This window comes from Chenopodium quinoa, unplaced genomic scaffold, assembly GCF_001683475.1.
Source record: "Chenopodium quinoa cultivar QQ74 unplaced genomic scaffold, ASM168347v1, whole genome shotgun sequence".
NCBI classification, from domain to species: Eukaryota; Viridiplantae; Streptophyta; class Magnoliopsida; order Caryophyllales; family Amaranthaceae; genus Chenopodium; species Chenopodium quinoa.
Window position 1 is genome coordinate 2,363,989 of NW_018743919.1, and position 12,805 is coordinate 2,376,793.

General features: G+C 32.2%; 1 protein-coding gene across 1 annotated transcript; it reads right to left on the bottom strand.

Annotated features, from left to right (window-relative positions):
- Positions 1-274: 274 nt before the first annotated feature.
- LOC110687348 (derlin-2.2) lies at positions 275-4,869 on the bottom strand. The gene is made up of 6 exons (XM_021863990.1): positions 4,532-4,869; positions 2,810-2,909; positions 2,024-2,238; positions 1,852-1,935; positions 1,483-1,536; positions 275-837 (listed from the first exon to the last, which is right to left on the bottom strand). Exons 1-6 carry the CDS (start codon positions 4,628-4,630, stop codon positions 655-657), a joined length of 735 nt encoding a protein of 244 aa, XP_021719682.1. The 5' UTR covers positions 4,631-4,869; the 3' UTR covers positions 275-654.
- Between the last annotated feature and the right edge of the window lie 7,936 nt (positions 4,870-12,805).

Genomic DNA, 12,805 nt, shown 5'->3' on the forward strand with positions numbered 1-12,805 from the left:
ACTTAAGGTCATGCAAGTGTAATATGGAGTACTTTGTAAATCGCTTTAGGGGAGATCGTGATATGATATGGACTAATACGTTATGAAACCACCTTTGTACAACATAAAAATCGCCTTTCAACAATAAAAAATCACCTTGGCTCAAATAAAGTTTAATCCATCAAAGTTGCCTTCACATAATATAGAGTTCACCTCTCGAGAATACAGTAACATAATGAAGATTAGAAGTTTACGAGCATTTGGCAAATGAAAAGGCAGATCAAAGAAAAACAAATTCAAATTAATCCACACATCTCATTTCAAGATTGTGTTAAACACAATAAACTCGTAACTCGTATCTCAAAGCATAAGCACCAAAGAAGTATTGGAAATTTAACAAATGCACGGAGAATAGGCCTAGCCTACACTATGGAAAATATCCAGTGACTTACCTTTGACTGCAAAAAAGCCAAATTGGAAGTTTACAGTACAGCAACAATGCTACATTCCCAAAAGAGTAATCATCACTGTCACAATAATTAACATTAGCCTATAGTTAGTCATCAGTTAAATGAAATCTTGCAACGGCAACAACCGTGTTCAGCCCCAACTATCGCCGCACATAAAATAATTACAAGAAAACACAAGGCTATAGAGTCTTGGTTTTTTAAGGGCTTAATCTTGATGAAGCTCGTCTGCTGCAGGGGCTGCAAAACGGACGTTTCCGGGCTGTGCTACCACAACAGGCTCATCAGCGAACAGCGCCTTAATAAAGGACGGAGTTTTAAGAGGGCGACGACCTGTCATTCTTGGATATACATCTTCAAGGAAATAATAAGCATGTCCAGCAATCATTCCCTGCAAATCAGAACCATTAGTGCTTGTTGCCAATGGAGGCCAAGAAAAGACTGGCAAAGTTCATAACTAATGCAGGATATCGAGATACAAAATCATCTCTATATATTTATATGGACATCAAATATTAGGTACACTATAAATCAAATAGGCAAAACATGACAAGAAACGGTTGATCCTAGACTCAAGAAAGGTTTTCATAAGGAAAAATTAACAAAAGTGAACTACTATATATTAGCCTTTACTCAAAACAACCCTGACTTATTCGAAACCCTTATTAATGACCCTGAAGTGGAAAATCTCTCATAAGAAAGCTTTACTCTTTAACAGTTGGTTAACAGCATTAAATTTAGTGCACAGTCCTTATAGAAAGACCCGAGAACCAAATTTATTATTAGGTATTCCGATTTTACCACAAAACACAGTCCTCATTCCTCAATAATAAGACCTCAAGTTCCCGACCAAAAAAATAAGAATTTGAGGGTGACATGTAAGCTATGCAGTTGATAATGCCTTGTCTATCCTTGAAAAGTTCAATTCCTTTCACAGAGTGACTTTGTCTCTAACAAGATTCCAAATACGTAGTATATGAAATCTAACCAACTACCAAATTTCGTTAAAAGATACAAAAAGGTTTAGAGGAGATACCAGAAGGTCAACCCAGGGGCTGGCGCCAACCAGGATAGAGAATCCCAACAGCACCTGAAATTAGAGAAACCAATTTAGTATTTTGTATGTGATTATACTTCCAGATAGCAACACATATACTTGAGTAACTTGACATCTTCACTTGAATAGCATGCTATTATTCACCATTTACATTGTCCCAAATAGCAAATAATTATCGAAAAGGCAGCCAGCATTGTGAGCTAGTGACAATGAGTACAACTTAGATACACGAACCTAGAGGTTTTATATGCAATATTTTACAGTACTGTTTATTTGGTTTCCATGATTTTAATAACAGATTAACAGGACAGCAAGAAGATAGTTTATACATCCTAATTCAGTTCTTACCCATGGAAGATAAGCTGCGGTAAATGTAAAGAGGCCCAAGAAGCTCATGTGGATAAAAGGATTTTGCTTGCTCCACACATACACCTGCATATTAACCAAAAATATGAGGACACCATAAAAGAGCAGATACCACTATCGATGCAAAAAATGGACGCAAGGGAAAAAATCTGACCATCATGAATGTCAAAGAATTGCTCAAGAATATGATTTTTGCAAACGATTCAGACACATACGGTATCATTCCTCCAACAAGAACAATTCCAGTCAGAACAGTAGCCCCGAACAAGAGCATGTAAAAGAAATCTGCAGTCCTTCCCCGGAATGAGTTCTCCTCCAGAAGTTTGCAATATCGCGCGAGAAAGAACATGTGGAAGAGAAAGTCCAAATCTAACAAGAAGAAGAAATCATATTGAAGTAAACAAATCAGCTTCAGTGAACTAATTCTGGCCAACCACTAATCAGAGTATCAAAATGTTTGGTTCAAGAATAGGCAAATTTAACTTCCTACGTTTGAGTAGGATTTTCCTAGTACCTGTTTTAGAATGTTTCAAATTGGACGCCCTAAAAAATTGATAGTACTTTCTGGATGTCAATGCCTAGCTCTGTTAAGAGGTGCAATTTATTATCATTTCTAACACTCCATTTAACATTTATGTTTCCCCATCCAAGACAGTCAAGGTGAAACAGAGAGTACAAATAAAAAAAAACCATTTTTAAGTGTTAAAGTCATATTACAGACTTAGCTTGCTTACAAATAAAGACTTGTAGGGTAATTTACATTTAACCAGATGTGCAAGACCTCTATCCAACAATGTGAAAGAAATGCTTTCACAAGACGAGAAAACTCACAAACCCCAATGGATAATCATATACAGCATAAGGCAACTAAACATCACATGAACAGGTAACTGCAGCCAAAAAGTTGATGGGAGAAAAAAGAAGAAAAGTGTGAAATTACCCATTTTCCGGAAGTACAAGAAATTTGTAACAAGTCGCCAAAACTGATACTGCTTCATTACTAGCCGTGGATTCAAGTACAGGTTGTACGGGGAAATAATCTGCAAATCATTAAAATACATATCATGTGTATTTGTATTCCCAGATAAATGCATGACAAAGTTATCAACTGGAAGTAGTTAACTTAACAAATTCTTAGTTACTTTAAAATAAAAGACTATATTAATGACAGTCTGACACATAGGTGGTATGCGGAGTCTAAAATATAGAGAAGTTGCAGGCAGATCGGTAATTCACCACATGACCTTTGCCTCACATTTGCTTCTAATTCTAAGATAACAATAATAATAAAATTTAAGATACAAGCCTGTATTTAGTATCAAACTTCAGAGACAGCCACTTTTACAATCTGAGATTGGTATATCAGTATAATCCTACATATTAGTAAAAGAAATAAGGCATGCTATCTCTAATATGACCGGAATAGTGCATGCGGCATGCATACACAAATATACATGTTGCTGCCAAACACCAGTCATGTGCCTTCAACATGTTACATTAGGCCTCTATAAATTGACTAAAAAAACACCCAAACTCACATAGCTAATATTCAGTACATATGCAATCAGTAGAATCTCTTATGGAAGCTAAAATCAACGTCTTATAAGCTTCAGCCAGGTGAGCATTAGTAAAATTATAGGAAAGACCACTCCAATGCTAGGTTTGGACTGCATTACACAATAGAAGCAACAGACAAAAGCAGCAGTGTGTGAATTGGCATTTCTGCGACAGAAAAATATAAGTACTTCACAACTAGTTCCTTTACCTATCACTATAGACTCACTTCTTAAGTTTTTTAAATTTTTTAAAAAAAAATATATGTTCATAAAGGTCTCCAAATAAAATAGGAATTAACATCTACCGAGCATCTGAGCTATATCAAAACACTTTATAGTCAATGATTGAGCATCCTCGCTTCTAACTATGCTAAATCATTTCTAACTATGCTACATCAAGTCATCAACCCCAATTATAACTCAACTATCAATTGAATCTGCTTTGTGATTCATACTATTAATCTATTATAACAGATAGACACAACGATACTACAAAATCCGCAACGACATCCTATCCTGGATTCTTGAGATTCAAACAATAATCACATTACCATCAGTTCTTTGAAACAAAAAGAAAGTTATGTATCATAAATGCAAGCCGCAATTCATTCCAGAGAAAATAAACAAAAGCCCCTAAATAGGCATCACCCGTTCAAAATCATTTCCATACAAACTAGCAAATGGAGCAGAAACATCTGCCTCAAGCTCATTATATAAACATCCTACCAACATGCTGAACACAATGGCAGAAACTTAATATTCAATTACATATCCAACAAAAATGCCCAATTCAGAATTACGCTTATTCAAGATTGTAGGCAAAACCCAATTCAAATCATCAAAAAAAAAAAAAAAAAAAAAAAAAAAAAAACTAACCCTAATTATCCCAAAACTAATACAATCAACAAAAGTCTAACTATCCCAGAAAATTGAACAATACCCAGTTCAAATTATCAAACAAAAAACCAACCCCAGATGCCCAATTCAATAAAAATACCCAAAAAAATCAAAATCCAAGCGCAAAATCAATCAAAACAGCAACAAAAATCACATAAACTAGAAAAGTAATTGAATTCTTAATTGAATTAAAGAAGAAAACAACGTACATCAAGAGAACATCCAATTGTTGTAACAATTGCGGCAGTAAGATAAGATCGAGTGATGATTGGCATCTGCTTATACCATTCTTCGACCGCTTGAGCCATCTCAAACACTCTTGTATTAACTTCGATTCAATCGAACTGTATTTGATGTTGCTAAAGAGGAGAGAGAAAGTATTTGGAGTTCGAGCTAATTAATTAGTATTGGTACGCTTTAAACCGAGTTGGGATTAAATTGAAAATTTTAGAGGTGAATTTCATAAATTAAATATATATAGAATCTATTAAATTTCAGATGACATTTGTTTGTCCAATCATGCGGCTGTATTTTCCCGATTATCTCTAAACTGGGTTTTACACAGCATAGTTTACTCTCCAAATTTTTATTACGGAAAAGCTAACGAGTGCTCCCGTGATGTTAGATATATAAGATAACTAAATATGAAAATCTAATCTAATATATATATATATATAGGCATTTTTTGAGAGCATTCGGCGCGCCACATAAGCAAAGGTATTATTTCTACCAATTAAAATTTAGATTTGTATTTTATTTTGAAATTAATAAATTCACTCGCCACCTAAGAAAAAGTGACGAATGAGATTTAAGAATTTTGCCACGTAATTAAAACAACGAATAGTGATTTATTAGGATTTAATTTATTTAAAAAACTAAAAATTATTTTTAAAAAATCATCTTTAGATATAGGATTTATATATCTTAGATAAATCTTGATAGTGTTTATGATAAGAAATAAAATTATTCCTTAATAATAAATAAATTAAAATTTGTGATGCATACCATTATAAATTGACACATCCTACAACACCGACAGAATTTTGTATCAATACAAAACCAAATCAAGCGAATTTTGTGTCAGTTTTAGTCATCAATGGCTGAGTAATTCTTAGCTTAATTTTTAAAATCCATGTTTAAATGTATATTTGTGATTATTGCTTACATTGTGTTTAATTGGAATACTTAACGATTATATGTTTATGTTTTGTTTACTAAATTTTGTTTTTACACTCACATTTGATTTAATCAGAGAATTAGGTTCGAACAAAAATGGTTGGAAAATCAAAGTACGACTTTCTCGCCTGATGGTCCTATTGGATGAGAAGGTATTATATCTTTTTAAATTGTTTACATTTATTAAATTTTGTTATAAACCTTTGTAGTTTATATTAATTAATTTTATGATTAGAACAATTTTTTTGTGATTTAGGTAGCTTAATCAAGTCATCAAATTAACTTAATTTTGATTACGTTCATACCTCAATTAAAGCCAACTTTGTACAATTCGTCCAAAATTAATTAAAAGAAAAGTTTACTCAATTAAATACTTTTCATTCGTTACAAATAAGAAGCAATATTGCACGCATTGTTAGTGACAACAAAATAATGATTCAATTTTCCAAAATACTATTGTTCGGGCGATTAGGGACGATGAAAAAATTCCAATGCATATATTTGGTTTTGTACAATTACAATTTTTAGAACAATTTCACAACAATTTTTCACTTCCTGGTAAATATATTGATTTATTTTATAAGACTATAACGGTTAATTTATATAATTTTTTTTTTTGCTAACATGTTTTATTTATCCACTTTTGTTAGATGGAAGACATATGGGTGTGAACGAAGTAAGTGATTTTATTGAAATAGAAGATAAATAGTATACAAGTTTTTATTATTTTTATTATTTCTATTTTTTAAACAACAACTAATAATGATTTAGGATTTAAATTATTCAAAGAATGAAAAAAAAAATTATCTTTTCACATTAAAGATTTTAACCTAATACGTAATCGATAAAATATCATATTTACAACCTTTTTTTTTTAGTTTTCATATTTACAATTTATTCATATTATTAAATTCAGTTGTCATATAACTAACAACAACGAATAAAATACAAAACAACAATACATAAAGTCGCTTAATAAATTACATTAAAAAATAAAATTATACTATTGTAATAGGCAATAACACTTTAATTAAATTATTATGTGTTTTTTTCGTCAAAAATTATAAAATAGTAAAATAAATCATATATATATATATATATATATATATATATATATATATATATATATATATATAAAAACTTAAAGTCTATAGGAAAATATCTTTTTTTGAGATTTATGCATGAAAAAAAAAAATCGTGCATCGCCACCTAGATAAAAGTAACGAATTAGATTTGATATATCTAAAATTTTAATGCCACGTAGATTATAATCCATGAATTAAATTATTTTAATGAAAAAAATAAAGTAAAAATATAGGAAAAGATAAATTTATTAATTCAATACTACGAGTATAAGAAATCCAAAACAAATATACTAAAAAATATTTAAATGATAAACGCTTATAATAAAGTTTGAAACCTATCATATAAGATAATTTTGATAGTATTTATGATAGGAAAAACAAATTATTCGTTAATTATAATTAAATTAAAATTTGTGATACCTACCATTATAAATTGACACATCATACGACACAAACAAAATTTTTTATCAATAAAAAACCCCCATCAAGTGAATTTTGTGTTATTAATTTTGTGTTAATTTTTGGTCATCAATGGTTTGGTAATTTTTAGCTTAATTTTTAAAATCCTATGTTTAAATTAGTATTTCTAATTATTACTTACATTGTATTAATTTGGGATACTCAACGATTATATGTATGTTTTATTTACTAAATGTTTTTTTATATGCAGAATTAACACATCATACGACATAAATAAAGTTTCGTATCAATACAATACCCCATCAAGCAAATTTTGTGTTAGTAATTTTGTGTTAATTTTAGGTCATCAATGTCCGGGTAATTTTTAAAATCTTATGTTTAAATTTATATTTGTTATTATTAGTTACATAGTATTTATTTAGGATACTTAACAATTATTTGTTTATGTAATGGCATACGATCAGATGTTATATACTTAATACATGGATGACTTTGGTTATTTTTAGAGATGATGAAAAAATTCCAATGCATAGATTTGATTTTATATCGCAACAATTTTTCATTTATTGATAAATATATTGATTTTTTTTATATAAATGTAAAGATTTAATTTATATCAATTTCAGTTTGGCGAACATTTTTATCCATAGATGTAGTAGGTTGGTTGTGGACGAGGTTGCTGATTCTATCGAAATAAAAGATATGGTAAAACAATGAATAATGATTTAGTATTTAAATATTAAAAATTTATCATTTCACATTAAAAATTTTATATAACGGAAAAAATATCATATTTACAATTTATTTATATTTAATAAATTCATTATAAATTATAGTAAAAAAAATAAATATTAAATTTTTTTTGTCTGAAATTATTAAATACATTAAATCAAATAATTAAAAATAGATAAAAAAACCGTGCAACGCACGGGCTTCCATCTAGTATTGAAATAAAACTAGTTTTTATTCCGTGCAATACACGGTTGAAGTGAATTTTTAATTATGTATAAAAAATATTTATTCTCAAATATAAAAACATAAATTCATATATTATATTTGGAAGGTGAAGGAATATAGAGATACTAAACAATTAATAAAACTTAAAAAGGGTTAATGACACCCTTTGGAAACAAACAAATAAAAAAAAAAAAAAAAAAAAAAGGATTAATACAATTTTGAAAAAAAAAAACACAAAAATGAATTAGTTTGTTAAAATTGAGATGTGCAACTAATAAAGTTAAAATGAAAAGACATGATGGTTTAAATATAAGGAAAATGGCTTAATTTTCTTATCGAAATGATTGGAAAGGGGAAGTTAAAGATGATTAAGGAAATAAGAAGCAAATAATTTATTTTTTTTCAAATCCAAAAAAAAAAGAAAAAAAAGGAATATTTATATGGTGACACATGGTAGTTTTTATGACTTGCAAATTTTCATGTTATTAAATATTAAGTATAGATTAACATTAATTATACAAATCGACGAGTGATTTTTGTCATGCATTCAGAATTTAATGTACTATTTTAAGTAATATATTAATTAGTTATCTAACGCCCCGTGGCGCTTGTTAGCAAGATCCTCATCGTAATGGTTTTGTTAGTGCACATTATGCCTTAATGATAATATTAAAATCAAATACGGTGTATATTCAAGATTTTATCATTTTTAGCTTCTTATATGCAATCAAATAATTACATAAGAATGTAAAAAGGATAAAATAAAAACGATAAAATGAAGTTATAAAGGAGAAAAAAAATGAAAATGGCTATCCGTTTATTACATTGAACTGATTTGTGCGTATTTTGTTACGCCCTCTATTTTTTTTTAATGCATCATCTTGACTTTGGCATTATTCACATACCATGTCTGACTTAAATTTTTTACTATTATAAAATATGTAAATGTTATGGATTATCATGAGATTAGTTACAATGCCTATTTTTATAATTTAATTTTGTTACAATTTTACTAATATACAATTAAAGTTATTAATGGTCAAAGTTACGTCTCAGCTAATGTGCTGGTCAAAGTGATGCATTTAAAAAAAAATAGAGGTAATATAAATTTTCAAATTTATACGGAGTACTCCATCTATTTTTATTTGGGTGTTCCATTTTAACTATGTATGTATGCTGATGCAAGACTTGTACGGAATAATATTTTTAATTATCAATAAGTATAAATCATAACAGTTGAATAAATTATTTAAGACAATTCCAACAAATTAAATACCCATAAGGGGCCATTTGGTTTGCACAGGGTAAACGAAATGGATTGAACAAAGAGAATGAAAGAGATTGGAAGGAAACCCTTTCCATGTAGTATGTTGTTTGGTTTACAAAAACAAAGGGAATCACCGCCACCACACTACCCCTCTTTCCCACATCACCAACCACTCCACCGCCCAGCCACGACCTCACCAACACTCGCCGCCCTTCGTCGAACCTCCTCCACCCCTCGCCGCCCGTTGTTGCACCTCCCCAAACTACAAGAATCAGGTCAATTTTAGACGGATTATTTCTGACAGACACGTAATTCCGTCGGAAAATTAAATTTCAGACGAAATTTATATCCGTCGGAAATTTCCAACGAAAATCTAACTTTTGTATTAAAAAAAACACCCAAACCCTAAACAGCCAACCCCCCCCCTTTTTCATTTCCGCCTCTTCTTTCCCCTACTCCTTCTCTTTCTCTCTCCTCTCCTCTCCTCTTATTCTCGATCTTCTCTTTTTCTTTCTCTCTTATCTCCTCCTCCCTCCTCCCTCCTCTGTACTCTTTTTGACTTTCTCGGTCTTCTTCTCCTTCTCCCTCCTCTTTCTCTTGTCTTCATCCTTTTCTCTCTCTCTCCGTCCTCCTCTTCTCTCTACGTCCACCACCAACATCAAGCACCATCAACAACAACTGCCCATGAAAACCCTGATCACGGCCCTTGTTTGCTGCGTCCACAACTCCAGATCGAATTCGACCACGGCACAACAAATTAATGGTTTTTTAGGTCGAATTCGACCATGAAAACTCCGAATCTGGGGTTTTCATGCTCGAATTTGACCATCTAAACCCAAAGTTGAAGATTACATAATGTATGTTTACCCTTTTCTATAAATTTATTATATATATATTTTTTTATTTTTTAGAGTAGTGCCGGTGGTGGTCTGATGTGGGGTTGGTGGTGCTGGTGGTGAAGCGTGGTTGATGTGTGTGCGTGTGGTGGGTGTAGCTGAGGTGTGTGCGTGTTTGATGCGGTGGACGTGATGTGTGTGCATCTGTATGGTGGCACTGGGTGTGTGGTGGGTGGCGCTGGGTTTGTGGTGGCTATGGGCTTAGGTGGGTTTAGGGTTAAGGTGGGAAGGGTTTAGGTCTAGGCTTAGGATTAGGGTGGGGATGGTTTAGATTTGGGCTTAAGGTTAGTTTGGGGAGAGTGGCGGTCTGATGATGGTCTGGGCTTAGGGTTAGGGTGTTAGGGTTAGTTAGAGGCTGGTGGTGGTCTGATGTGGGAGGTAGTGGCGGTGGTGGTCTAATGTGGGGGTTAGGGTTAGTTGGAGGTGGTAATACACCATGCCGGTGGTGGTGTGCCGTGTTTTTTTTTTTTAATTTGATTGCAGCATTTTCAACGAAATTTCCGGCGGAATTGTGTTTGTCGGAAATTTCCGACAAACTTTTCCCGGGCTGGAAAATCTCTTCCGACAACTGAATTGAATTTCGTCGGAAAAGGTTGTTTTTCTTACAAAACCTTTTCCAACAATTGCTTCCGACGGAATTCAGGGTGTTTTCGACGAAATTTTTCCGTCGGAAATGGCCTGTTTTCTAGTAGTGCCCACCCCTCGCCGCCCCAGAAAACCATCCCCCGCCTACGCAAAACCCTAGAAAATGATCCTCCTCACCTTAAAACCGTCGGCCGTCCCTTCCCCTAGCCGCTAGGGTTTCGAGAAAACTCAATCTTCTCATACAGATCTTTTGTAGCTAGTAATATCAACAGCAGCAGCAGACAAAACGTCGTTGTGAGAAGCAGAGGGTAGTTTCGTAAGGTTCGGCTTTCTGGGTTTAGTCGAAGAATACAACCGTAAGAATCGGGGGAAGGAGAGAGAAAATGGGTCAAAGTGGAAAAGCGTCGCAATGAAAAGGAGGAGAGAGCTTGATAATCCGATGGTGCAACGGGTTCGGTGAAGAGAGGGGGAGGTGCGACGAGTTCCGACGAGGTGGCTGGGCGGTGGTGGCCGGGTAATTAGGTAAGGTAGTTGCTGGTGTGGGTATAGTGGTGTAGTGGTGGCTTAGGAAAGGGAATGGAAAAGGCTAGGGGAGTGGGGAATCAATGTAGAATGATTTTGGGTGAACTCAAAAATAAAAAAGGGTAAAGGGAATGGAAAAAATGACAAACAAATAGCAACAAAGGGAATGAGATATATTCATTCCCTTTCCCTTTGATTATAAACCCCAACCAAACGGCCCCTAAGACTATTTTTTTATTTTTTTTTGTGTGTGTATTTTATCAACGGAGCACTTACACAAAATAAAGGGAATACCATCTTAAAATAATGTATTTATGCTTAGGATTGCATGTAGTAATATCCATTGCACATGAATTTGAAATATACTTCATCCTTTAAAAAAAAATGAAATATACTTCATATAAAGTTGTTGTAATGAAATTATATATACATATACATAGTAATTCAAAATATATTAAGGAAATACATATTACATTATAATATGTGCAAGTTCACTGTTGAACCCGTCTATGACTTCATTTTCGAACAATTGCATCCCTAGCTACTATTACCCTATGTAGCCTCCATTGCACGGTTGTATACTTAATTCAAAATATTAATAAGCCAAGCTCGTACTTAATGACATCTCTCTTGAAAACTTGTAGTACCTATGAAATGTTACTGTAACACCCCAAATCTCCCTCTACGAAAATACTAGTATAATACGTATAATTATACCGTAGAGATAGACTTAAGCGTACACTGCCGCGTGATTACGCAAGGCTACTTAAAATATGTAACTCAATAACAAATTAAACTTGCAGCGGAAAACTCAACTCTTCTTTTATTAATACATATAAAATAGTCCATTGTCATGAGTACTCAAAAGTAGAAACAAAAACCAACATTCCTAACTAGGTGAAGAATATCCCGAGACTCCCAAATGCTCATTTATTGACTCCACCTGAAAATAGTCAACACTGCTTACCATTAAGGTAAACAGGGCGAACCAAAACAAATAGAAAATACGGATTAGCAAAATATGCTAAGTACGATAAGTGCAAGATAAGTAAACTCAATTTATTTGTAAACATGCTTTTAAAACCAGTCATGAAATTCCAATAATTAATTCAATAACTCAAACCTCATAATTCAAAACCAATTCTCAAAACAATTCCAAAAACTCAATAATAAATTGAATAATAATTCAAGTTATAAATACCAATTCCTTTTTAAAAACCCAATTCCTCTCCTAAGTGTGCACACCCCCCAAGCTAGTATCTTTATATTGAAAGGCTATTCTCGAGGAAAGACTAGGTCATACAAACTCCATAGTTTTCAATGAATCCGCATAGTGAGATTAATATAATAATCATGCTTGTAAAGCTTTTAATAAACAATTCAATAATTCTCATGAAATTCCTCTTTTGAATAAAATCAAACTTTATAATAGAATAACTCAAAAACTCCTTTTGTATTTAATTCAACAAACTTTTAAAATCAAACTTTTTAAAAACTCTTTAAATCAATCAAACATGCTTTTAAAAACAAAATTCCTTTAAACTTAATAAATAATTTCAAACCATTCAAAACAAG